This window comes from Crocuta crocuta, unplaced genomic scaffold (genome assembly GCF_008692635.1).
Source record: "Crocuta crocuta isolate KB4526 unplaced genomic scaffold, BGI_CrCroc_1.0 scaffold17, whole genome shotgun sequence".
NCBI lineage: Eukaryota > Metazoa > Chordata > Mammalia > Carnivora > Hyaenidae > Crocuta > Crocuta crocuta.
The window spans coordinates 1,037,014-1,064,153 of record NW_027532041.1 but is presented as its reverse complement, the minus strand read 5'-3'; the positions used below and the strand labels follow the sequence as shown (position 1 = coordinate 1,064,153).

Below are 27,140 nucleotides of genomic sequence, written 5' to 3'. Positions count from 1 at the left end.
TAGAGTCACAGACAACAGGACACATTGCACGCATGGTATCCAATGGCTGCTCCCTACCCCCACCCCCCAAACACCCAACCACATTTGAAGTGGAACCAGAAATCTCATCTCTTAACACTTTCTCAGTTCTTCAATCCTTATTAAGCTTCACATCAGAATAACCCAGTTTACCAGGCCTACAAGGGCTTTTCACTTGCACACATGTTGGGAGACCACTGCTTCTCCATGACTGTTGGCTGAATGGAACAGACAACTTTTGAAATGTTCAGGAGGAAGACCTTGCTGATGTTCATCACACTCATAGATGACAAGAATAATTACTTTTATGGTTTTAGTCTCAAGAAGCTACAAGGTGAAAATATCTTCTTTTTATTGATTTGATAGAACACTTAGAATTTGGGGAAGATAGAGGGATAAAAGGTAATAATGGGCTTAGTTTGTCAGAGATGCTCACTTGCAATTTTCTGCCTCTGAAGCTTCCTAACTGCCTAAGAGGTTAGATGGCAGAAGGGAGCAGAATTTTTAATTAAACTAAATTTAGCCCAGTTTCTAGAAAAGCCTCTTGGACTTCCTGCCAATGATTGAGGAGTTACTGTTCAGTGTATGGTGGTGAGAGATTAAAGAGGAGGGGTACAGGTTGCTTTTGAAAACTAAATTCTGCTCTACCTCTCCAGGACTCCTGGCTATGTGTCCCTGCTGAGGGTTCAGGGTAAGGGAGTAAATATGGGCATGTAGAGGCATCGGCTAGCAGCCAGGGACTTTTTCCTAATAAAAGACATGAGTGTCTGCCATTGATGTAGGGTTTATATGCCAGCTTCAGTATTTGTTTGGTGTACACCTCTTAACCAAGTGATAGGGAAGACCTAATTTGTGTTCCTAAGCTTATATTCTCAGGACCAACATAATTTTTTTTATATCTTCAGAGTAAAAAGTCCAGTGGAGAAATCAGAAGGAAGATAACAAGTAATCTGCAACCCAACTTGTGTATGAAGAGTCTCTCATCATCCTTTTGTGATCTTGGAGAGTTCTTTATTGGACAGTTAGAGCTTAGAGTGCAATAAACAGAATTTTGTATAGAGAGACAAAGACAAAGGAAGAGGTACAGCAGGCTAATATCTGGCTTTTACCCTTCCATTCTTCCCTCCTCACTCATATCAGATATTACTAATCAATCATGATAGGTTTTCATCCACTAAGACTTGAGGGGCTCTTTCACAATTATTAGTTGACTAGACTTGGATTATAAGATGTAAAAAATTCTTCTGTAGAAAGCTTTCTGCTTCTTTTCTAAACTTCAGCTGCAGGCTGGATGATTCTTCTTATGTAGATTCCTTCTCTCCCCTCTGCTCCTTTCCTTTACACTTATAAATTAGGGCAAGTTTTGGGGCTCTACAGGAACTACCCTGCTCGAATTTGGCCTCAGATTAAGCCACACTGAAGAAGTTGGTTACCCTCTATGGTAACTGCAAGAAAAAGATTTTCTGATACATTTTCCTTCAGAGTCTTGTTTCATTTCTAGAAATTGAGGCTTTGAGAGGGAAGGGAACAAAACTAATTAGTCTAATACCACTGACTTGATTGTATATCTCACCCAAGGCCCCAAGTAGTAGCAGTACTGGGTTGAGGGACATGGGTCTTCCAAGTCCAGCCTCTAACTCTGATGGAGAAGAGAACCCTCAAGTACAGCAGGGAGAAGAGTGATGTTGCCTCAGACATGCCTAATGGCAGGCACAGTGCTGTGATAAGGAAAGCACTGAATGCCGTGCCAGGAGACTTAGATTCTAGCCCTGATCTAGTCCCCTACTGGATACCTTGGGAAGGTCATCTGCCTTGTTCAGCCTCACTTTCCTCCTAAGTAAAACAAGATCTCCAGAGTTCCTTTCAATTCCCCATTCGTGGTTTTCTCAGTCTCCTCCACTTCCTTGTCCTTATAGAGAGGGTAACACTACCACTCCATGAGACACATTTACCTAGGTTCAACAAATTAGACACATCAGATTCTGGGATCCTGGCCTGGCCTACCTGTCTTGAAGACAAATTCACTGTATCCTGTTGGGGACTCATCTTTATGCACCGAGGTTCTGCCTCTGCCAGTATTTAGGGCATTTAGGAAGAAAGACACTCCCCCAATCCTTTCCCCCATCCCCCTCAGTCCTCCCCCAACTCCAGCATGAGACTGGCTAATTAGGACAAATTACAGCAGGTGGCAACTTGACTTTTTTTTTCAACTTCACAATCCACCAGGGACTAAAAAGCTTTAAAGCAATTTCTCATTTAATCTTCAGACTCAAGACTAAATTTCACTGCAATCAAAAAGCAGAGATTTGATGATTCATTTCCTTCACACTTTTCAAGGTTTAATATCTTTCTTGAAAGGGATCAACACATCCTAAAGATAATTAAGCAGCCATCATTAAGAAGCAGTTGCAGGGCTTCTTAATGACCTCCCCCCTCACTCTACTTCTCAGCGCCCTCCATGTGTATAAGTGAGGCAAAAAATGACTTTTCCCTTTTCTGAGGATGAAATTCCATATCCAAAGCTTCATATACTTTAGCTTAGACATCCAACCAGTCTCACCTCTGAAAGATGCAATCAACTTGCAGTGACAGAAAGGTTTTAATTAATTTCCCCCACTGCATATAGAGATCTGAAAATGTCAGTCCTCTCTCCTGCTACCCAGTTTCTCTCTACCATTCATTTTCACCTACAGATTACCCCCAAGTACCTACCCTCAACAATTCCAGATGATTTTTTAGGGGACGGTGCTATATTTGGCAGACAGCAGAAGGTCTAGGGCAGTGACCTTTAAACTTCATCGAATTGAAGGAGTTGAATCCTGTTAAAACACAGACTCCTTGGTCCTATACCCTGAGATTTTGACTCAGTAGATTCCCAGTCAGGAATGGGAATCTACATTTCCTAGAGGCTCTGAGGTCATACTGGTGTTGTTGGTTCTCAGATCACACTTTCTGTAGTTCTGGTCTAGGGAACCTGGGGAAGGGAGAGTTCATAACTACCAGGTGCCCTAACAGGTGCTTATATATAGGGTGTATGGCTTGTCCACAAGAGTCCTGGTGGCCTGCCTGGTTAATAACCCCCTTCATTCCCAAACATATCCGAGAGTGGATATTAAATAATAAGGTCACCCTGCTTGTGTTCATTATCTCATTTAATCCTCATAAAGAACCCCAAAGCAAATATTATCCCATTTTGCAGATGAGAAAATTAAACTTGGATAGATTAAGTATACTTGTCTAAGGCCATACAATCAGGAAGTCATACAGCCTGGAATTGAAGCCAAGTATGTTTTGCTCCAAATCTACACTTTCACCTAATGTTAATATTGTGAACCTGCCCTTCTCTATCTTTCTTCTCTTCAGTGCAGGGNGGGCATGAGACCCAGAAGCTTCAACCTACCACTCCTACCATTCCACAGGGCAACCCAGCCTGGCAGTGATAGTCAAAAGTGAGGTCAGGAAAGGCCAATGCTAGGACAGAAGAAGCACTAAATTGATCAATGAAGCAGGTACTACAAAGCTGCCCAAATCTTTTAAAAGCAACTGATCTGAAGATGACAAATGACATAATCAAGAATGTGTTTCAGTGCAGTTGTGTCTCTCATGTACTTCACACAGAGAAAATGAGACCATTTCTATACCAGAAGGGACATCAGAGGTCACCTAGCTGATGGTGGTCTATGTCAAGACACTTGACGAATGTAACCATGAGTAACAGTAGCCATGGCTCCATTTCATCTTCACAGAAACTTTCCAAACTAGGGAGTCAGTAGAGGTAAGGGAGTCAGAATCTCGAGAAGGCATGTGTTAAGGACAGCACTTGGCACTGACACGGGCCCCTGGCTAACTGAGACCTGGTCCTTAAGCATAAAATTCTATTATCCTTTGAGGGTCACTGAGTCAATCTTTGCATTTTCATTTATGAGGAATCATAAAATTAAAGGCCTTTGCCCAAAAGAAAAAGACTCCCTATTTTCAATGCAAGAGAGTAACCTCCCTCCTGTGGGTAGTTGAAAGAGTCCTCCTGGATGAACCAGAGAAGGAAGAGCCTCAAAAATGGGTTAGAAGACCCAGGTCTCAAGTGAAATTAGATTTCCTCCCTCAGGGCCTCTTTTTGCATGTGGGATTCACTGGGATTTTGAGTCTCTGTACCTACACGTTAACTCTGGCAACAAAGAGAAGACACAGAGAAGCAGGCGCAAGCATTGATCCAATTTGAACAAATTCTCACACCTCAAAATAACTTAGCAACGTTCTTCAGACATTCTCAGTGCTTAAAAACCAAGAGTTTATTTGTATGGAGGGATTTCAGAGAAACAACCACCTCACTTCACACATTCTTTCTTCTGTTCTTTCTTCCTGGGCAGGGACATGCAATCTCCGCATTGCCCTTTTCTCTACTAAGACAAAGGATGACCACTAACCTTTGTGGGTCATGCATATGAAGGAACATATCTGTGAACTGTAAAGTAAATCTTCCCACATACCTGGAATCCAAATAAAAACCCCTATCAACCTAGACACCAAGGCATCCTACCTTGGGGGATGTGAAGGTACATTTGAGTTTCCGGGGCACTCTCTCATGGGCCATTTCAGTCCATTCAGCAAACATATCGTCGCGGTAAGCCAGGGAAACATCCATGGAAACTTCTGCATTTTCTCCTGCAAGAGAAAGGATCCACAATTCAGAAATGGCATCTATGAAGGTATTTTGGAAATAGTCAAAAATTCTCATAGGCTCTGCCATGGAAACCAAGACAAAAGAAATATATTAGTTACTCTCAAACTCCGGATCCAAGTCTCCAAATCAGAAACTTAAAAGTCATAAGGTGAATGTCAAAGTCAGATGCTTGGTCCCTTCCATAACCTCTCTGCCAAAGAGTCAAAGAGCTTCCACGTAAAGTCCTTCAGAGGTGGGGGTCTCATGCTCTCTGAAGCTGCTCAAATGGTCAGATTGTGACTCATGATCAGCACTTATCTTCCTGAGACTTGCAACACAGGTCCTAGGTCTGCCCGGAGGAGTTACATGGAACATGAGGTCCTTCTTCCACAGAAGTGCCTTAGGTGCCTGAAACTCATACTTCATCTGCTGGTGTTTTCTCTCCTAGCTGATAAAAATAACCACCGCTCAGAGACATGATTTAAGTACCCTTTGTGCTGCCTTTGTAACACACTCTAGTCTCAAGGCATTCTTCTTAAAACTACTCCCAAAGAAGTTCTCAAAAATGGGATCTTTTATTTCTCAAAAACCCCAAAAACCCCTTCTGCAAATTAAGGGGGAAGTTAATGTAAAAGATGAAGGATTTTTCCAAAAGTAAAGACTTATATACAAAGATAAGAATGTAATAAGCACATAATTGTGCAAATGAATATTCACAAGTACTTCCATATCAGTAAGAACCATAAATGGGTTTAACTCACCACAGAACTCATTAAGGAGATGAGATGAATAAAAATTGCATCTATCCATTTTGTCTTACACTGTGCTGAGCAAGTTCAAGAACAGAAGAGTCTTAATGGGGGGAAAAACATAGATCACATTTCCAAAATGATTGGAGAGCCAGCTCTCATTGGCGTTATGAGATGGGGTTCAATTCTAGGCTCTAAAAACAGGTGATAACTACTGTTTGGAAAATTAGGGGCTTTCTATCCACTGACCTAGTATGACCTGAAGCCAATTTGACAATATGAACCCCAAGTTCTCTGAAATCCAGAGAAAGAGAGAATGCAAGAGAGATTTGAGGCCATCTGGATATACATGAAACCCTCAGTGAACACCAGTGCCCTGTTACTTTATTAGTACTATTTAAATCTTCAAACGTGGTGAATTGGCCACTTCTATTTTCTTCCTTTCCCTCCTGAAACACCACAGAACAAACAGTAAAGGAATTCAAAGGATATTAAGTCACAGGGGAAAAGCATGGTAATGACATGAACAGATCAGGGACTGCAACAACTGTTTAAAAAATGAAAAACTGGGGTGCTTGGATGGCTCAGTTGGTTAAGCGTGTGACTTCGGCTCAGGTCATGACCTCACAGTCTGTGGATTTGAGCCCTGTGTCGGGCTCTGTGCTGACAGCTCAGAGCCTGGAGCTTGCTTCAGAGTCTGTGTCTCCCTCTCTCTCTGCTCCTTCCCTGCTCGCTCTCTGTCTCTGTCTCTCAAAATAAAAGAGAGACATAAAAAAAAAATTTTTTTTAATGAAAAACTGAAGTAGGGCTTCCTGACAGCCACAGAGAGGAGCACAGCCTAAACTGCTACAGAAGGGCTATTATGGAAAAGTGAGCCATCATGTCCAGTAGACCCCCAAGGAATCAAAATTCAAAAACATCAGTATTGCAGATGACAGAGGTGAGGCATGGTGCTGACAACAGGGTAACTGGTTCAAAGTCTGTACACAAAACCATTGGATCTCCAGGTCTTCTTTATCTTCCAGTCTCTTCACAGTTTGAGGGGAGACTCTGGACTTGGAGACACCATGCAGTGCAGAGACTCGGGGCTGAAAACAGGGAAGTACAAGTCTATACACAGGAAACTGTAGGGCGCCCAGTTTGACAGAAGCAATGTGTATAGAGTTTGTATGTCCTCTTGGTTGGGGCTCAAGTTGGCCACTGCTGCTCCTTGCTTAATGGCCTCAGTGATCAACAGAATCAACTGGCCAGAGCTCTCATATTAGACACCAAGCTATATGGTGTCTATATGGTGTCCTTTTCATTTCTTTTTTTCCCCTAAAGTTTATTTACTTTGAAAAAGAGCACAAGCGAGTGGAGGAGGGGCAGAGAGAGGAGAGAGACAGAATGCCCAGAGCCTGATGTGGGGCTCAAACCCATGAACTGTGAGACCATGACCTGAGCTGAAACCAAGAGTCGGACGCTTAGCCAACTAGGCCACCCAGGCGCCCCTACATCCTTTTCATTTCTAAAACTGGCATTAGGAATTGGGACTTTCGGCTATGTTGAAAGAAAACTTCCAGAAACCACAAGACTCAAGAGTATAAATCTGAAAAGCTGTAAAAGAAGTTATCAGTCCACATATTGGGCTTCTAGGAGCCCCAGGGTTCAGAATGGCACTGGCCTTAGTTACTGGAAGGAAGGGCCCTTATTTTGGGATCCACATTTCAAAGGGCCTTGCTGTCTGGCACTTTTCTAACTGTTACTTTCTCACAGAAAGAGAAACCCTCAAGTGAAAGGGGCATGCCCACCCAGAGCCTAAAATCCTTACCCCTATTTTTAGAATATGCTCTAAGAACTCAGGACCCCAGAATACCCTACCCTGATAGCTCTGAGCCTATTTCCATGGCCTTGGTGGGGGGGGGTCTTCCCTGGATCTGGTCCCCCAAAGGGAACTATACAACTACTTGTGCACCCCTGGGCTCAGGAGTGGTCAAAGGCTTCTCTTTGTAGGATACAGTCAGAGATTGAGCATGGAGGTTGGGGTGTCCACACACATAGAATTCAAAGCTCCTTTTTTGTAGGAGATGGAGCCAGGGGTGGAAAGAAAAGGTGTTTAGGGGTCCACAACTCCTTGGTCAGTCTCATTTTGGCACAGAATTCCAAGAAGTTCAAGAATCCTAAATTCAAATCTGGCTTTCCAGTTCATTATGAAGGCAAATTTGTTACAATCAGATAATAGAACTTAACTTGGCTTAACAATTTCTTGGCCTGATTTATCACTTTTAAGTATTTAGATACATGACAGCTACACTTTCTTAGGCACTCTTGCCTTGAGCCCAAATGTTAGGGGTGAGCCTCATCAGAACAGGTGCCTCAGAGAGAGAGAAGGCCAGGCAGACTCGTCTCCTGGCCCTCTCCCAGCTTTTAGAGTTATTCCCATCTGTTGGGAATCCCTAAAGGAAAAACTGTTTTTAAAATATGCTGTTAAAGCAAACAAATTTTAAACACTGCTTTCATGTCTGATTACTCTGTATTTAGCCCCTATGACTTCCGTGCTTTCATTTAAATGACCTCATTTAAGGTTCCCAACAAACCCTATGAAGTGGGCACAGATATATCCTTTTGATTAGTGAGTTAGTTGAGGTCCTCAGGTATTAAGTAATTAATTTGCCTGAGGTCATACTGATGTTGGTAACAGAAGGGAGACAACCCTTTTCAAATTGCCTTAAAACACAATCATCTTTTTTACATTGCTTAGAAAAGACTGACTACCTGGTGTTAAAAGCAGCCCATCAAACTAGTCACAAAAGATGAATATGTAGGTCTTCAATAAAAATGCAGGCTCTATGCAGACACCCTCTCCTTGATGCCTGGCATCCATCCTGTGCATAAGAGGTTAGAAACTTCCTAAGAATACATGGCTAGTAAATGGCAGAGTTGCGATGTAATAACCCTGGGTCTGGATCACCCAGAAACCCCACTACCCTCAACTACTTTTGTTGGTAGAAAACAGTAGACTTCAAAAGAAACCTAACAGGGGGCACCTGGCTGGCTCAGTTGGTAGTCGGTGCAACTCTTGATCTCAGGGTCCGGAATTCAAGCCCCAAGTTGAGCATAGAGCTTGCTTTAAAAACAAGCAAAATGAAACTTGACAGTTGAATCCAGCACACTGTGTAACATGGGCCACTCAACTCTAACCAAACACCCTTTGCAGCTTCCTACAGGAGAGAAACATGTAGGTTCCTCAGAGGCCATGAGCATGGCTTCCAGTGTGTCTGGAATTCTCTTATCTGAGCTACACAGCATCATTTCAGAAACCTGACTGGGGAAGTGTGATGTGACATGAGGATGTGATGTGATGTGACATGACATGATGGAGCTGGAGACATGGGGCCAGCTGGGTTCATGTCATGGTCTTCCCCTAACCACATGGGAGATCAAGGACAGGCTAGGACTGGACAGGGCACTACTCCTGTCTACTGGAAGTGGCCACTTGTAGCTCCAGACCGCAGCCATTATGAGGCAGTACAGGTCAGTCTCACCAGACCTGCGCTTTTCAAGACACAGCAGAAATGCAGATTGTTATGAAACATCTCTCCATTTTTAAATGCCTGTAATTAATTCACTAAAAACAAAAACTAAGCTACAACAAAATGAGAAAAACTCTCTATGCAATTCAGCTAATAAAATACCAGGCGACCCAGGTGATACTATAGAGGGAACACTTTTCGTACTGCCTCCACACCACCATTCTTTTCTTTCTGTTCCACAATCAAGTGGAGTTCTTTCTAAAGCTTTCTGTTACTGTTCATGAACTATATCACATGTTCTGCCTCATCCTCACCATCACTTACTTCCTGTGTTGTCTGGGATGGGTGTCATCTTTCCTGAGGTAGACAAGTCAAGACTCTGAAGGCCCCACCTCTAGAAACATCAGAAACAAGCTTCTAGAGCTCCATGAACTGCAGCCCTCTACCTTTTTGCTATCTTCGTAGTGTACTTAAAAAACAGAAACTTGGGCGCCTGGGTGGCTTAGTTGGTTAAGTGTCCAACTTCAGCTCAGGTCATGATCTCGTGGTTCATGAGTTTGAGACCTGCGTCAGGCTCTGTGCTGAAGCTCAGAGCCTGAAGCCTGATTTGGATTCTGTATCTCCCTCTCTCTCTGCCTTTCCCTGCTCACACTCTGTCTCTGTGTCTCTCAAGAATAAATAAAACATTAAAAATAATTTTTTGACAAAAAAAAAAAAGAAACCACAGGGAGAGTGGTAGGTTCAAGTGACCCTCTGACCTTCCCTCACTGGACTTTGTGATATCACCCTCTAGCATACATGCTCAGGCTTCTAACTCTGATGGGATAGGACTTGTCTCCTAGGATTTTGTGACCATTAAGTTACTTACTACATGGGAAAAAAATGCTTAGAGCACTGCAGAAAGCATGAAGGATTAACTACTGTTTTTTATCATTTTATGAGGGAAATCTTATACCTACCTTTAATTCAAAATAATTCCCAGGTTTCAGGAACATTGAACTTCCCGCTATGAATCCCTATCCAAACCTGGAACACAGAACTCAGAAACAGGAAAGCATTGGGCAGAGGAACCCAGCAAAGCTGTGAAGTCAGCCACCTGAATCATTTTCTCTTCTGCCTCCAATGGACTCGGAAATAAAGTTCAGCTTTAATGACTACGTTGCATGTAATAAAACACTGGTTTCGTGACTCCTGGGATATTGTGTGGGCAATACTGCCCTCCCTCCCCCACCAACACCCCCAGAGATAATGAAAGTGAAGAATCCAATTTGAACTCCCTGGGAGAATGGCAAGAAGGCCAAGGCTACCTCTGGCACCTGGAGAACACTCCCTATGAAACAAGGACACTGGTTATACCTGTTCTATGGGGAAAAATGGTATCAATATATGGCATTTGTAGATTTGAAACCTATGGTTTTCCACACCTATACCAAACCAGCAGCTTTGCTATTCTGTGGGCTCTCCAAGCTTCACATTTCTCCAATAGCTTTGGAGACACATTTCAGTTGAGTGGAGAATTCATTTGGAATACTGGGAAAGGAGGTGTGGAAAGGCACTGTGGTTCTTCACATTTACTATTTTCATCCTGTTATGGGGGTAGTGCTCTGACATCAGGAAATCTGCACTCCACGGTTCTGTAGGTGCAGACTCTGACTGCAGAGTATTATTACAGGTAGAAGTATCTATGTATTTCCATATTGGGAAGCACCAACCAATCAGAGCCTTAGGAATCATGTAACCTCTTCAGTTGAACTGCACTGCCTTGCAGAAGAAAATCATTTGCCAATCATTTTTCCAAAAACAAGTAGAAAGCCGGGGAGGGGAGCAAGCCCTTTTCATAAAGCAAGAAATGATTGGGCAGACAAACAGGAAGAATCTGAGCACCCCAAAATATCTAGGGCAGCTGCTTAATGTTAAGAATGGATCCCAGTGGGGTGAAGCAATGAAAGATGAAGCTTCACTGAGGAAGCTTCAGGATGCTTCTCATTTAGACTTCTTGAAATGGGGCATTTTCTAGCCAAGACGGTAGAGTCTGCAGGCCAAAGAGGTCTGTTTTGGAATTCTATCTTTACGTCTTTCTGAATGAATGACCTTGAATGAGTCTCAGTTTCCACATGCAAAACAGAAACCATGGGACCTACTTCCCTAGGCTGTTGACAGGACCATTTGGTACACAAGTACTTAAAAATACTAGTTTCCCTTTCATCCTCATTTGGGATGGTTGGGTTGACCAGTTACCTGGAAATAAAGGGGAGAGACGGGAGGGCAAGTTACATTAAGAGAAAATAAAGAATTATTTTTGGTTGTCAAAAGCTTTTGGGTTCCCTGAGAAACCTTGGTTTTCCTGGGCCTTTGCCCTGGGAAAACATTAAAGAAATTTCAAAATGCTCACATGCATTCCCACATTCCATACGGGAGCCGCCAGTCACCAAGGATTGTTTGGGTAACCTCAGAAGGAGGCCGCACAGACCAGCCTCCTCCCAGCCTCCAGCAGACATATAATCTGGGGTTATTTATGCCAGCGTTCCTTCCCCAATCAAAAACTCTCTGACCTGGCTTGTATTTTCTTGACGCTTTCAATTAAGGAAATAACAAAACCAACCCTGTCCTACATCCATGGTTAAGCCAGGCAAAAATGGACTCAGCTAATTATAAATTTGGCCCTGGCTGTTTTCTTAAGATGCCCTACAGGCCTGGGTGTGCACAGTTATAAAAATGAATGAGTGCAATTATTTCGCAAACCAGCCTAACAGTTTAGTTCACATTACCACATTACCTCTGTCATTTTTCTCCATCATGTCAAGCATTTGCATTCTGGAGAAATATTTTCCACGTGTAAGAAGACATTTTGCTAAGCATCGTCAAAATGATCCCTCGCTATAATGTGAAGCACCATCTCTTAGTTGAAGGAAGTGGTCTGAAATATGCAGTGGGGGAAACATTCCTTACATTGGTCCTTTTGCAAAGTGACAACTGAGAAAACATCCACTTATTGTTCCCTATTGTACTGCTAAAAAGGCTGTACATCTGGAAAAGGAGCTGGGGATATAACTGTTTCATAAACAAATGGATCTTAAGTACCAAAGATACTTCAATGGATAGTAAAACTACATCCATTGGTATTCACCAGGTTGTAGAGTGGCTGTCTCCTTTTGTCACTCATCCTCACTTGCCTGAGAGGTGTCGCCAGCCTCTCTCAAGTTCAGATTTCCCTCCTGAGTTTGAAATCTGCAGGCTCACTTCCCACTGGAGGTCTCTACTTCCATGGTTTAGAAAGCCAAACCACCAAAGCTGGTACACCCTCTGTTCATCAAGTCTTGCAGATATATTCCCCTCTCTCTCCTCACAGTCACTCCTCTTGCTCAAGGCCACCATACTCTCAGGCCTAAGTAACTCAACCTTATGACCCATTTCTGTCTGTTCTCCACATTGAAGCCAGGGAAATGACTTCTGAAATACATTCAATGCCTCTACATGGTCCTCCTTAAAATGTTTAAAATTTGAACTTCTTAGGGCGCCTGGATGGCTCAGTCAGGGAAGTGTCTGACCTCAGTCAAGGTCATGATCTCGTGGTTCGTGAGTTTGAGCCCCACATCAGGCTCTGTGCTGAGAGGGCAGAGCCCGCTTTGGATCCTCTGTCTCCCTCTCTCTGTCCCTAACCCGCTTGTGCGTGCTCTCTCTCAAATAAACATTAACAAATAAAATAAAATATGAAACTCCTTATATGGCATAAAAGGCTAATTTCTGGCCTCTGGTTGGCATCCTAGGATCATTTGTTAGGAGTTCTCTATTCCTGCCATCCAGGTGGCAGGTGACCTTGAGTGTAGCCGGGTACTCCGCCTACAGCCTTGGAATATGAGTGAGAGCTCAGGCTGCGGCGACAGCCTGGAATTGTAGCCCACCTAGACCACTTGGTGCCTGTGCCATGATGGGCAAGTCACCCAACTTTTCTATCTACATATGAGGACAACAGTAATGCCCATCTCCTATGGTTATGAGGATTAAATGAGATAATGAGCATGAATTGCTCGGTACAGCCCTGGCATAGAGTAAACACGTAGGAAGTAAATGCTGGCTGCTATTCAAGGTCAACTACACTGGCTGTACTCAAGGTGTCTGCCAGCACTCCAAATTTTAAAAAGGTATCTCCTCTGAGAGGATGAATTACAAAGAAGGTTCCTTTTATTCTGGGCTGAGGACAGCACTCTGCATCCCCACTCATACCGGACTCCTGTTCATCTTCTAAAATTCGATAGATTTAATCCTACCTTCCCTCACTCACTAAACCTTGATGAAATAGCCCTTGCACTCTGCGCATCCAGCACTGTAACACTAACCCTACTACAGTGCTACATGACTATTTCTCTCCCTACCCACCTCCCACTAAGATGGAGAGGTTCCCGAAAGCCAGAGACTGCCTCGGTCTCCTTCACAACTATTATCATCCATGTCCTTACAGAACAGATATTCATCAAGTATCTGCCAAATTAACATCATCCTTCTTTCTCCAAATACTTCTACAACCCCAAATTTCTTCTGTTATTCCATCACTTCTATACCCCACACATGTGGTCTATAGTTTGCTCTGTTTTGGTGGCATTTATTCTTTCCCCATTGCTTGCTGCCCTTTTCCTACTCCCACACGTATGCATACATGTACACATACACACACACACACACACACACCCCTCAGAAAGATGTTCCTCAAATTTGGCCCAATGGTCCCACTGAGGAACAATATACCTGTTCCCCAGGGCGAAAGGAGAGCTTTTAAGGGAAATGATCCTGAGGGGGGTACTGTCTCCTTTCCTCATCTCTGTCTAAATTATAATACAGGGTTGCACTAACATTCTGCTTGAGAGGGCTAGTGGGGGCAAAGAAGAAAACAACAGGTAACCTCATGGGCTAGAAACCAAAGAATTCTCTGAGTTTAAGGATTAAACAAAACCATAAAAGGGTTGCCTTTGAGGTCTATATTCCAAGTCTATAGGGATAAGAGGATAGATGGGATTACTTGCAAGAAATTCCAGAGAAGAAAAACTGTATAGCATTCACTGAGGTATAACATGTCATGTCTTTTGTCTTTTGTAAACTACTCAAGCCTCCTATGCCAAGTCGGAAAGGAAGTTCATGAGGAACTGAGAACCGATAATATCTGGTGCTGCCTAGAGGGAATCAATATACCTCTGAAATCCTTAATGATAGGTGGACCATTCCATCCAATTCATTTTTTCTTCCACCAAATATTTTTAAGTAGCTACTAGTTTCCATGCACATTAGTGGGGGGATTAAAAAAAAGACCTACAAAGTAAAGTTTGCTCTTACTTGTTCACAGCAGAGTAGGGAAGGCAGGCATAAACACCAATAAGTATATTCACATGTGGTTAGTACTACATTAGAGTATAATTATACAGTCAGTACAAAGATGTCAAGAGTGTTGGCTTGGGGGTCAAAGAATATAGCACAGAATACACAATCTTCTGGATCACCTCATACATAAGAGGTGATGTTTAAGTAACTTAAAGAATGAGTAAGAGTTCATTAGGTAATGAAGAGAAAGAATTACAGGCAGAGGGAGCTACATGAATACAAAGCCATGGAAACATAAACAATATCGTGGAGTCAAAGAAATTGACAAATCAACTAATTCAATATGGCAGAGAGTGGGAGAAGGAGTGGAAAGAATGGGCAAGGCCGGTGAGCAGGGCAGGTCTGATGACAAAGGGATGAAGCTTGTTCTGAATGATGTAGCATTTTGTTTAGAAAGATAAGCAAAGAGGCCCGGCAGCTGTGTGAGAGGGTAGGGAAATTAGCATAGAGAGATCTAGAGAAAATTCCACTAGAATTTTCTTTCCACAAAAAGATCCACTGCATTGACACAGTTCTCAGTATACCTAAGATTAAGATTACCTAATCTTGTAGAAGCTATCACCAGAAGGACCTTCCCTGTTTTCCAAGTAATCTGAATTCAACAATGAACCGATCTTTGCCTAACAAAGCTTGAGAAATCAGAACCATTCAAGCTGGCAAGTGTTAAAACACTGGAAAGCAAACAAGGCATAGCTCTTTCCCATTTGACCATAATCAACATAAATGCGGAGAGAAAACAAACTTGACAGCCAACGGAGCAAGGAGCAAAACACACAGTGGGCTTCTTTGCTTTCTCCCCAGGACACTGTCAACGCACACAGCATTCAGAATAGCTGACTTGATGGTTACAGAAATCTACCTGCCTCTTCCTCTCACCCCCACCCCTTCTCTCTGAAAGCAATTAGAGAAGAGAGCTTCATTCACACTGAATCTAAAAATAGATGATGGCAGAGTTCACAGACTGACAGCTGCATTCTCATACAGTAACCAGGAAAGGAAAAGGATGGCTAATTTAACTTAACAACTTCCAAAACAAACAGGGCAGAAGTAGTCCAGGATAAAGAGAAAACACAAAGGTCAGCTCTTCAAAGAGCTGGAAGAGGAATGGGGTCACTTGGTGGCAGTTTATTAGTCCTCCCCAAATCCTGATGAAATCAGCTAAGTATTTTGCCCAGATCTGCCCAGAGTCCTTCAGACAAGAGCTCTGGCAGAGGAAGCTGATAAAGGAATCCAAGCAAGATCAGGCAGAAGGGCCAGGATTTGCCCTCTTAACTTCTCCATGCATCACCTGGACACCCACAAGCTCAGTAAGTCGCTACATTTTCTAGATAAGATAAATGAGCACATTCCCCACCCCCACCACCACATCTAAGTCACACTGCCTAGCCTGGGGCAGCAAAAAAAAAAGTTATCCAAGAAATAAACAAGGATCATTAAGAGGGAGAAACCAGGTGTCTAAAAGGAGTGACTATTTCTTTTCCTCTTCTGGGTCCTAAAATGTTTTAGTTTCTCCCCTCATTCTGGGCTCCCCAGGGAGGGGATTATGGTTGAGCTTCAAAGAAACAAGGGAATGCCTGTGGGCGGGAAGCAGATTCTCTGCAGCGCAGGCTCTCAGGGGCGCTGCCAGCCAGCTAAATGTCCCAGCACTGTACCCCAGCATTCCCATGCCACACTGCCTCCATCGCCCTGGTGACTAAGCTGTTTCAACAGCTGTGTTATTGCTGGATTCAGGCCAGTGTTCTTCACACAGAGGATTTGTGTGGGGAATTCAGGATTTGGGGCTCTATTTGCAGATGAGGTCCTACCCTTGATCAATCGGCAAGGGCCTTCCTCAGACCCGAGTTCCAAACAGCAATGAGACGATACTGGGCTACCACCCAGCCTTCCAGGAGATGGACTGAGTCCTAACAGCACAAGGAGGTGGGAGAAAGCAATATGTCTGTGAGAGGGAGAGAGAAAGAAGGAAGCAAAATCAAAAAGCACCCTTGGGTGAGCCCCGGAAGACCTCCACGGCCCCTCCCTCAATATAAGGCACCTGTACTATCTCTTTTCCTCCTGCCATCTCCTTCAGTCTCTCCTTCGAAATAACTTCCCTTGCCTTTCAGGTGTCGTTGGCACTCCCTTTGCCTCTACAAGCTTGCCCCTGAACACAAAGCCTGGCCTCCCAGGAGCCCCTGGCCTCCCTGCCTCTAGTCACATCACTTAAATTCCTATCACCTCTGAGGCAAGCGGGACCTGCTGACTTGTTCCTTCACTACCTCAGTCTCCAGGCTCTTTGCTCAGCACAGCAGGCACTCCTTTACTAACTGCTGAACAAAAAGTCCTTTGCGCTGAGGGGTGACCCTTATTTCCTGTGTGTGTGTGGGGGCAATTTTCATTTCTAGTCCATTCCAGGATGCACCTAAAAGCCCTATTAACCTACTCTTTCTCCTAAGTTCTCCCCAAGAATAACTGGGCTATGTTTTCTGATATTGAAGAGACTGTAGAAATGGGAATTTTTGGATAAAGAAGGTATTGTATTTTTAAAAGAAATAAAACAATGATTTTCAAAAGCTACTATTTTTGAGTGCCTACTACATGCAGACATATTCAGATGTGTAAACATTTTCAGACACACACATGCCAGACTGATACAGATGATCATCTGCCGTCTCAACACCAGGAAACCAAGGCCTACGATCACACTGCTAGCGTAGGAGAGAGGCACACTATGAACTCAGGTGTGCCTGACTCCATAGCTCAAGTTGTTTGCCATTATGTCACAGATCAGTTGAGTTCGGGGACCTCTTTTGGTCTAGGTAAAGCCACTTACTAGCTGTGCAATTTGAGTATTTTATGCATTGTATTCTTTCATTAATTACTGAAGTTGGATCAAACTAAGGTCCATCTAGTTCTAACATTTCGTGAATGTAGAAATCTAACACACCACCAGCTGCTGAACTGCATTCTGCACTTGCAGCACGGTGGCAAAAAACAAAGAACAATAAAACAATCCCTGCCCTCAGGCCACTTGTAATGGTGTTAGAGTGACAAGGGATAAAAACTGATGAATGTAAGAGTTAAACAGTAGCAAATTCAAAAATACCAGCGTATACGGCAGCACTTGAGAAAAACACCATCATAGCTATTAAAGGACAATAGTACATTTCAACCTTGTTTTTCTCCCCCACTCCCCACAAAATATCTTTTTGCTGCCAGCAGGACAAGCCAGCTACCAGAAGGGATTCCGTCTGTTTCACGGGAAAGCTTTGTTTCTGACAAGTTTCGTAAAGGAAAAAGTAGGCTAGAACAAGCTTTTTATTTCCAACCCACCTTTTCTTCGTTCCCATGAATGAGGAGGGGATACAAATGAAGGCAGGCAGCCAGGGAGAGAAATAATATGGCTGGTGGTTCCTGACCTCTTGGATTCCTGCCGTCAGAGAAGCCCGAGAGGCAACATTTAATTGTGGAAAAACCAGCCTTGCTCTTCTCTTATCTTTTTCCTCTGTGACTTAAACCCACAATTACTGGCAACCCCTAGATTCCGAGTCACTCAGCTGGTGGTGCCAGCGATGGCTGTGTCTGTAGCTGAAAAGCAAAAGGGGAGTCAGATTTTACCTGCCTCCGAAGGCAGCCTCAAGCGAGCAGCCCTAACCCAGCTTTACGACTTCTCCCATTAAAAAGTTCACAGATGCCCTCCCGTCGGGAATACCACCGTGCGAGAAGTCCAAATGGAAAAAAAAAAAAAAGAAAAAGAAAAAGAAATGCGATTTCCAGCTGCTGCATAATACAAAGAACAAGCTACGAATCTCAAATCCTGAATTCCACATTTTATTTCAGCACTAGATAACGTGATTTTCAATTCCTTAAGGCTCAAACTCCAAATTTCTTTGCCTGGCTATCAATGCAACTCACCAACTGCCCCTTCAGTCTTTTAAGAGCTTATCTTTTCTCTCCAATATGAAATTCTTCTGCAGCCTAACAAATGGGCTCTCTGTCCTTCACATACATGTTCTTTCACAGAATTTCAAGGTGGGAAAACAGAGATCTTGGTCCTGGCTTCCTCACCTGCAAACGAGGCAACCCTGGAAAAGTCACTTCACTTCCATAGCTTCAGTCTGCAGAGCTCTGAGAGGTCGTGTCCCAGATACTTCTACTCTCATCTTAAATTATTATCCTATTCCAAAACATTTTAATTTATATGTTAACACACGTTTACAGTCAAATGTAATTAAACCATGCCTTGTGGTCATATTCTCCTAAGGATGCTGAAAATTCCCCACACCTTCTATTTTAGGGTGTTCTCCCGATTGCTTAAGTGCTGATCAACATGTAATTTGAAACTCATGGGGTCCACTGATATCATGAAGTTAGAGCTCTTACCTAGAGATTCATGGAAAACCTCTGGGGTTTCGGTTGAAACATGAATACAAAATGTCTGAATGGGACTTATGCACATTTTTCTCCGAAGGTCAAGGGCATTGATCCAAAGTTAAGATTCACTGTTCTGAAGTAATGAAAGGCCTATGGCCAGCAACCACCCAGGTCCTTGTGTTGCATATTCAGCCTTGCTGTCCTCCTTTCTGGACTTCTACGTTCTCTCCAGAACTCACACTCCTTTCTGCTCGAGTCCAAGAACAATAATAACTCACCTTTATTGAGCATTTACCATGTACTTAGTATGTAAAAGCTACGTACGTATTATTCTCCTTTCATCCTTAAAACAATCTTATAAGGGTGGCACTGCAATTACATACCTCTGTTTTATAGATGAAGAAAATGGAGTACAAGGAAGTTCATTAACTTATCAAAGGTATCACAAAATTTATAAGCGTCAGGTCAAGAATTTAGCCTAAACACTCTGGTTTCCCAGAACAAAATTTAGCTACTCTTGGACTGTTTCTCTGCAACGGTACATTAGTCACAAATTTCAACATCTCCTTGAAGATTCCGCCCTTCAGGACTCGGTTAAAAAATTACCTTCTAAGTTAAGTTAATCATTTCCCCTTCTTTGTTTATGAAATACTCTAGGCACTTAGCACTGAACACATTGGTGTAATTTTTGTTTCTTTCTCTCTGGACTAGACTGTGAGCTCCTAATTAATTATTTTGAGTACATCTTGAGTATTTATACAGCCTGGGGCTATGCTAAGCATGGAGATAAAAAGATGAACAAGATACAGTCACCGCCCTCAAAATTCAGTCTTGCAGGATAGAGAAAGGACAAAGAAGGGCCATGAGGTTTTCTGAAACACGTGTATCTTAAATCCTAAGTACAAAAAATGCCAGCACATAGTAGAAGCCCAATAAATGACCACTGAATGAATGAAGGAAGTCGGGAAGAGGGACTTAGAAGCTGGACTGTTGAATTAAAAGATCTACCTTCCCTTTATGAAAACTCTTTGAGGTTATTTATACACTGACTCACCTAAAAACTGCTTCCTGTGTTGGTGTCTATGATACATTTTTTAATGTCAGACTAAAAATACACTTCCAGTACACCAACCCTGTCTGCCTACCCAAGGACTAGAAATGAACACAAGGTAAACACATAACAAAATAAAATACTAGAAAACTCACTCATGTCAACACTAAGCTCACCCACTAACAAAGGGGCATCTTCAAAAATGGTTCATACTTGAGGGTCTGTGAAGTCACCAATTTACAAGGCTGAAGGGATACTCATAAGATTTTTATAAAGCGAAAGAATCTTAAGTGAGTCATGGACTTGCAGCAAAAGAGAGTTAGAGTAGATAGGACCTCAGGAGCCATCTGGTATAATTTCCTATTCAGAGCAGGGAGACGCTCCATAGCACTACAGACAGACTGGGGGCCACTCAAGGCACTGGACTCCAAAGAGCACTTTTGCTTATAACCCCTCTATTTCTCAGCCATAAGACTCTGAACAAGTCTTCAATTTCCTCACTCCGCCAGGGGGCCTGTTGATATGATCAGGTGAAATAAAAGTAAAGTTATTTCCTAATAAAGTAAATAAAGTCTTAAATAAAATAGTGTAGTCTTAAAAGGATTTGGTTGCAGGTAGCAGGATTTCAGCTGTACTAGGTAGAGAGAAATCAGCTGGAAAGAGCCTGGGTGGCTCAGTCGGTTGAGCATCTGATTTTGGCTCAGGTAATGATCTCACAGTTGGTGGGTTTGAGCACTGCATCGGGCTCTGTGCTGACAGCTCAGGGTGCAGAGCCTGCTTTGGATTCTATGTTTCTCTCTCTCTGCTCCTCTCCAGCTCGCACACACTCTCTTCTCTCTCTCACTCTCTCTCTCTCAAAAATAAATAAACGTTAAAAATTTTTTTAAAAAGAAAAAAATCAGCTGGAAGGAAACTAGGGTATCTCAAGAAATTTGAGGGCAGAAAGTACTACCAAACCCGTGGGACTAGAACCAAGGAGGAAAATCATCGCTTGTAGTCGATTATAATTGTACCCCACAGCCCTTCACCTCCACTTGTCTCTTTGCACTCGGCGAACCAGCTTTCTGTGCTTCTCCATGCATGTGGTGAGTGATGGCTGCCCGGGGAGCCCTCAGGACTTTTCATTTAGATGCCAATGAACATGGGCCTAGCAATGCTGAATCCCAATGCTGCACAAGAGAGAATCTGACTGCTCTCCTTAGGTCAAGGGCCCATCCTAATCTAATCAGCTGTGGCTGGGGAGTGGATCCTGTGGCCAGTGGCCCACTTAGCTGGTGTGGTGGAAGCCCACACTCTGAGGGAGAGGAAATACGCGAGTTCTGCAAGAAAATGGTATGAAGTCAAAGCAAATGGCTGGCCACAAAGACAAGCATCAGCACCACCCAGTGCAAACTATCACTATGGTCACTGTCATGATTCTCTCCCCTCCAACCAGCTTTTGCTTGATTACTACCAGTGACAAGCTGCCCCATACTTGAAGAGACAACTTCAACGACGTGACAGCAACTTTTTTTAAGATTCTGATTTTAAATATTTTGAATATTTAATACTTTAAATTTAAATATTTAAATTAAAATAAATTTTAATTTTCAATATTTTCAATCTTCCCCCAAATCTTACCTGTAAAGTAGATATAACCTTGCTTGTTAGGTTAGGCCTGAACTTCCCTTATCGCCACATGTATAACAAGTAAGGGAGGAAAGACTGATTCATTGGACGGTAATTTTAGGAAATAACCTTGGCCAGAAAAATTAAAAAACCAGAACCTCTTCTTGCCTTAAAGAATTATTACAACCTCTCCAGATAACACTATTAGCACTAATTTACTAAAGCAAAAAAGGAAGTGGAACCATGTCTAGCATCAGTGTGGAGAAAATAGGTAGATATTAAGGGAATTTTTTTTTTCCAGAGTCCCTGGCATTTTTGCAAGTAGAATTCTGCTTTGTTGAATAGAGGATTTTCCTTCCCCCATCTAACTTATTTTTGTTTAGAAAAGCATAATCTAGAAAATCGTTTTTCTTCATATTTTCTTAGGGTAACCAAAACTGAGGTATGATTCTGGGGAAAATAACCTCACATTAGCTATGTGATGACTGACTGGCATTTAAATACTGACAAGAATATCCAAAGTCAGAAGAGGAGGTAAAAAAAAAAAAAAGGAAAAAAAAAAGAAAAAAAAAACCCTGAAAACTCCTTATATATAGTGGGGTGCTATCAAGAAGGAATCTGTTGCTGCTAGCTGCTTTGCTATTCACATTCTTCATTGATGTCACCAGGACTTATTTTAGTAACCAGGATATACTTGTTATGGATGCAAAGAGAATCTCCTCGTTTATATTCTAAACTCAGAGCAGGAAATCAGACACGTGGGTGATCTGCAGCTGTGGTACTATAAACAGATCTAGACTGGACTACATTCGCTGAACTACAGATTGGGAGATTTAAAAGAGAAAAACAGAAAATGCACCATGTGAGAAAGACCAGTGCAACTTCTGTCCAAGAATATTTGGGTGCTATTTGGTAGAGGGCTCACTAACCTGTGTATGTTGTATACTTGCTGCTATGTACCATCCACCTACCTACGTGGTTGATGTACAACTAAGAGATCCTGCTTCGTCCTCAGCCAGCTACGCTACAGTGGGCAAGCATCTCAGGGTATAAGGTTTCTTCATCCAGTAAATTAAGGGATTAGTCCTTTAACATTTTGGCGTCAAGTACCCAATTTGAAAACTTGACAAAAGCCACAAACCCTCTTACTTTAAAAATAGATATATAAAAAATATGACCGGAATTTTATGTAGAATACCAGGGGGCTTGCCTGGCCCTTGAAATCTACCCATAAGGCTTCTTGGTTGAAGAGTACTAGACTAACAGCATTTTATAGTTCCTTGCAGTGCTCAAAGTCTGCAGTCACACAGTTGATGTTTAATAACAATTATTGTCAATTATTTAAACCATAGATGAGTAAGATTTGTTATGACTAGAAACCGACCTGATACAATCTACTTTCCAATGTTAAATTGACCCGTAAGCCAATGGATGACTGGAAGGAAATAGGAGGGAGTGGATATACCAAACTATAAACATTAATTTAAAAATCATGGGAAGGTTTTAGAGAAGCCCAACTCTGTTTCTAGGCTATATTTCTTCTCTTGGATATACATAACACAAAACCCTTGAGCCAGACAATGGAGATCCCGGAGAGTTTTATACTGATGCTATCCAAGTAATGAGCTTACCAATAATCACACCCAAATAAAACAAAGTCAAAGTTTCCCATGTTCCTGCCAATATAAACTTGTTCACAATGGTTAATTCCAAAGTTGTGGCTGAAGAGTCCCTCAAAGGGAAAGATAATCCATAAATGAAGGCAAACAAACATGATGTTCTTAATCTCCACTGTCCTGGTTTATCAATAGAATAATGGTCTTGCCCCCCGTGATTTTAGGATTTTAGTTTCTTTTTATCCGAAGTCAGTAGGTAAGACGGATTTACACTAGAAAATTCTAGGTTCTTTCCTTGGGGGCACAGGACTCCGTAAGAAGAAAGCCAATTGGCCACATAAGCTCATCTCAAATATTGACAACCTCCCTATCTTTTACCCACCTCCTCAAGCCTCACATTTAAGTCTCCTGGATCTTTTTGCTGGACCTTTTTGCTGTATTTTGGGCTTTTTCAGTTTATCTTTGTTGGGGAGGAGGGGGAAGAGGGCAGAGGGAAAATTTGAAGTCATTTTTGCTCACATTGACTCTGATTAAGGTAGGTAAAGAAATGTAAAAGGTAACTAAAAAATTACTGGTGACACCAGCCTGTAATAAAAACTATCCAATCGGAAATGTTTCTTAAAAACAGAGACTGTCACACGGTCATGACTCAAATAGGGTCTCTGTTTGAAAGGAATGGGAGGGTAGAATTAGATTTCTTCTCAGTAGTTGCTTCAACATATTTTGTTAAAAAAGACTATCTGATAAAGCATGGAACTCCAGCCACGTGACCATTTTACCAAAGGCCTGGTTCCATCATTAGCAGTTGTAGTTCTATGGCATATGGAATCCTCTCCCCCGTTAAGCTCTCTTTGTGGAGTGTTCCCACAAGGCATCTGGAAACCCAGATTTAAGAACCAAGATGAAGAACATTAGATTCGTGCTAATGGCTAAGAATAAGTTCACAGACTTTCTTCCTTTTATAAATTCATCCCTACTCATTCTGGATAACATGACTGTTTTTTATAGTCAACAGATTGTTCTTTTGTTCTAATTGTCTTCGTGTGGTGTCTACCTAACATTCCATAATAGGTGTACAAATGGAAGAGCACAATCACTTCATAAAAAGTTAGGCAGGACTCTCAGCTATCGAACTTGAAAACTGGGTAATATTATCATTCTAATTTTTTTTTACTAAAAATATGTTTTACAGAAATGTTTGCAGTTTGAGAGAAGAAAAATCACTTGTCAGTTACAGAAATAATTCCATCATTTCATGTAGTCATTTGCAGTAATGAAACAAGAAAATAAGACTTAACACTCGATCTCAGTGTACAGCACAGAGCTCAAGGCAAAACAATGACTTCATTACCTAAGAACAGCATAGACATGCTGGCTTTTCCTAACCCACAGCATTTACCATTATTTCTTCAGCATAATGAATTTTCAAACTCCTTAAAATTCTAGATTTACTACTCAACACAGATCAATCCATCTTGAGGCTCTCTGCCAATGAATCCTCAGTGCTTCTACTTCAACNAAGACAAGAAAAAAAAAAAAAAAAAAAAAGGTTTCTTTGATCTCCGCACCCAGGTTCCTCAAAAGAAGCCCCATGGGAGTCTGAGGTTACACTAAGTATGTGACTTGCAGTTTTAATCAGTAGAGTGAAATTCCTTTTTACAAGTGGGCACCATCTTAGCCAATCTAAACCTGTCTTTCACAAATACATACATAAATTGAGTGACTGATAATACACTTCAAAAAGAATGAGATACACCCAGTTTAGAGGATATTTTCAAATAATGGAATCTGGGTGTCACAGAAAAATCTAAGCCCATCACACAGATAAGCATTCATTTTTCACAATGATTAACCATATATTCAGATGCCAGATGTTTCAGCTGACTTTTCTCTGACCCTCTTTTGGGTACTCACACTCCCTCCGTTTCCTCTATGTAGTAAAAACTGGAAGTCCCCGTGTCCCATATAACTCTAGAGAAGCACCAGGTTTGTGCCCAGACAAACAGGTTAATTCCAAGGCTTTGAAGTGCTCAGGTAAAATGTCAGCAACAACTCAATCACAGATTTTTGACAGATAGGTCTGCTAGGCATTTGTCATTGGTAGTCACTGAAAGGTCAATTACTCCTGTTTCCCAGAGTTTATAGGTCTCTAGATTCCCTTCAATCGGCCTCCCCTCCCCAGCTCTTATAGCCTATTGTTTTAAAACTATCACCACTTCAAAGCTGAACCAGCTACTACTTTTCATACATATCACTGTAGGGCAGTTGTAGGTTTTAAAATGTTTAGGTTTAAAAGGGGTTGTGTTTAGGGGCGCCTGGGTGGCTTAGTCGGTTGAGCATCCGACTTTCGCTTAGGTCATGATCTCCCGGTTGGTGGGTTCGAGCCCCGTGTCGGGCTCTGTGCTGACTGCCAGCTCAGAGCCTGGAGCCTATTTCAGAGTCTGTGTCTCCCTCTCTCTCTGACCCTCCCCTGCTCACGCGATCTCTCTCTCTCTCCAAGAAATAAATAAAAAATAAAATAAAATAAAAGGGGTTGTGTTTAAACAGAAAAGGGGTTCTGTTTAAAATTGCTTTTTCTGGGGCGCCTGGGTGGCTTAGTCGGTTGAGCGTCCGACTTTCGCTTAGGTCATGATCTCGCGGTTCATGGGTTCGGGCCCCGTGTCTGGCTCTGTGCTGACTGCCAGCTCAGAGCCTGGAGCCTGTTTCAGAGTCTGTGACTCCCTCTCTCTCTGACCCTCCCCTGCTAACGCTGTCTCTCTGTCTCTCCTAGAAATAAATAAAAAACATTAAAATAAAAATAAATAAATAAAATTGCTTTTTCAAACATGGATTACCTTTTTTACATAACATACATGGACTATCTTCTTTGTCAATAATCAAATATAATATATACATTCTTTAACCACTTTTGTCACTATAATGATGACATTATAGGAATCAATCTGATGAAATCTTAGAACAGATTAAATAATGACAAGCTTTTAAAGGGTAAGTCAATATTTTCCAGTTTCTGAGGGATTGTCAAGATTTCAAATTTTAGCTAAAACCTGTATCACCTTAAATGGAAAAGTCTGAAAAGAATATACATTTAACACCAAATGACTGAAAGTCATTTAAAATATATAATTCTTGGGGCATCTGGGTGGCTCAGTTGGCTGAACGTCTGACTCTTGATTTCAGCTCAGGTCATGATACCAGGGTCATGAGATGGAACCCCATGTCAGGCTCCATGCTGAGTGTAGAGCCTGCTTAAGATTTTCTTTCTCTCTCTCCTCTCTCCCTCTGCCCCTCTACACCCCTTGGTGCTCTCAAATTAAAATACAGTACAATACAATACACAATTCTTAGATTATTTTATCTACTCAAAGACTCTTCAAAGGTAGGTATATTATACATATATATATATACACACACACACATATATATATGTATATACACACATATATATAAAATAAAAATTTTACATATAAAATATATAAAATCTCTTCTTATTTGAAATCTGGAACTCATTTCACAGACTGTCTAAGAAAGCTTAAAGAAAAAAACAGAATTGGTCCTGGCTTTTCCTTACATTTGAGGTAATACTGTTACAGCTGAATCTTTGATAAATAGGAAGTTATCCACATTTAATAGGATCTTATTTACCACATCTCTGATCCCTTTTCTCTTGTCCTACTTCTTGCTGCCAGAAAGGCATCCAAACTAATGATAAAATATAAAAAGTAGACAGCAGTCTCATGGGTTAACATAAGATCAGAGAAAAACATAGACCTACAGTGTCTTATGAATATTATAAATAAAAATCTCTATATAAGCAGACAAACCACTGTCCATAAACAAAGGTATAGAGAATAAATGTAAGGAAAAAATATTCCCACAAACCTAACATGTAACCTTCTCCTATTAAAGTTAACAGCTCTCACCTATGGCTACTGCCCCCAAAAAGTATTTTTTGACCTGGTTTTCTTGCTGGCCCTATGGTGTCAGTTATTTTATACATTCATTGAAGGAACTATTAATTTCTGATCTTAATTTTTTAATGTGTCCCTATTAGGTATGGGCCCTCACATTACAAGAAATTTAACAGTTTTTTTTAAAAGATAAGACTCTTCGGTACAATCTTTTTTCTGGATGAAGGTAAACTATATTTTGGAGGCAGAATACATACTTGAGAGGGGGAAAAAACAGACATTCAAATTCATT

The 27,140-nt window shown here is 41.8% G+C and overlaps 1 protein-coding gene across 1 annotated transcript in view; it reads right to left on the bottom strand.

Moving 5' to 3' along the window:
* WLS (Wnt ligand secretion mediator) overlaps nucleotides 1-27,140 on the bottom strand; it is a 101,365-nt gene that overhangs the window by 28,870 nt on the left and 45,355 nt on the right. Inside the window, exon 3 of the mRNA XM_077776382.1 lies at nucleotides 4,556-4,680. Within this exon, the coding sequence (XP_077632508.1) occupies nucleotides 4,556-4,680 (125 nt within the window). The remainder of the gene's footprint in view (nucleotides 1-4,555; nucleotides 4,681-27,140) is intronic.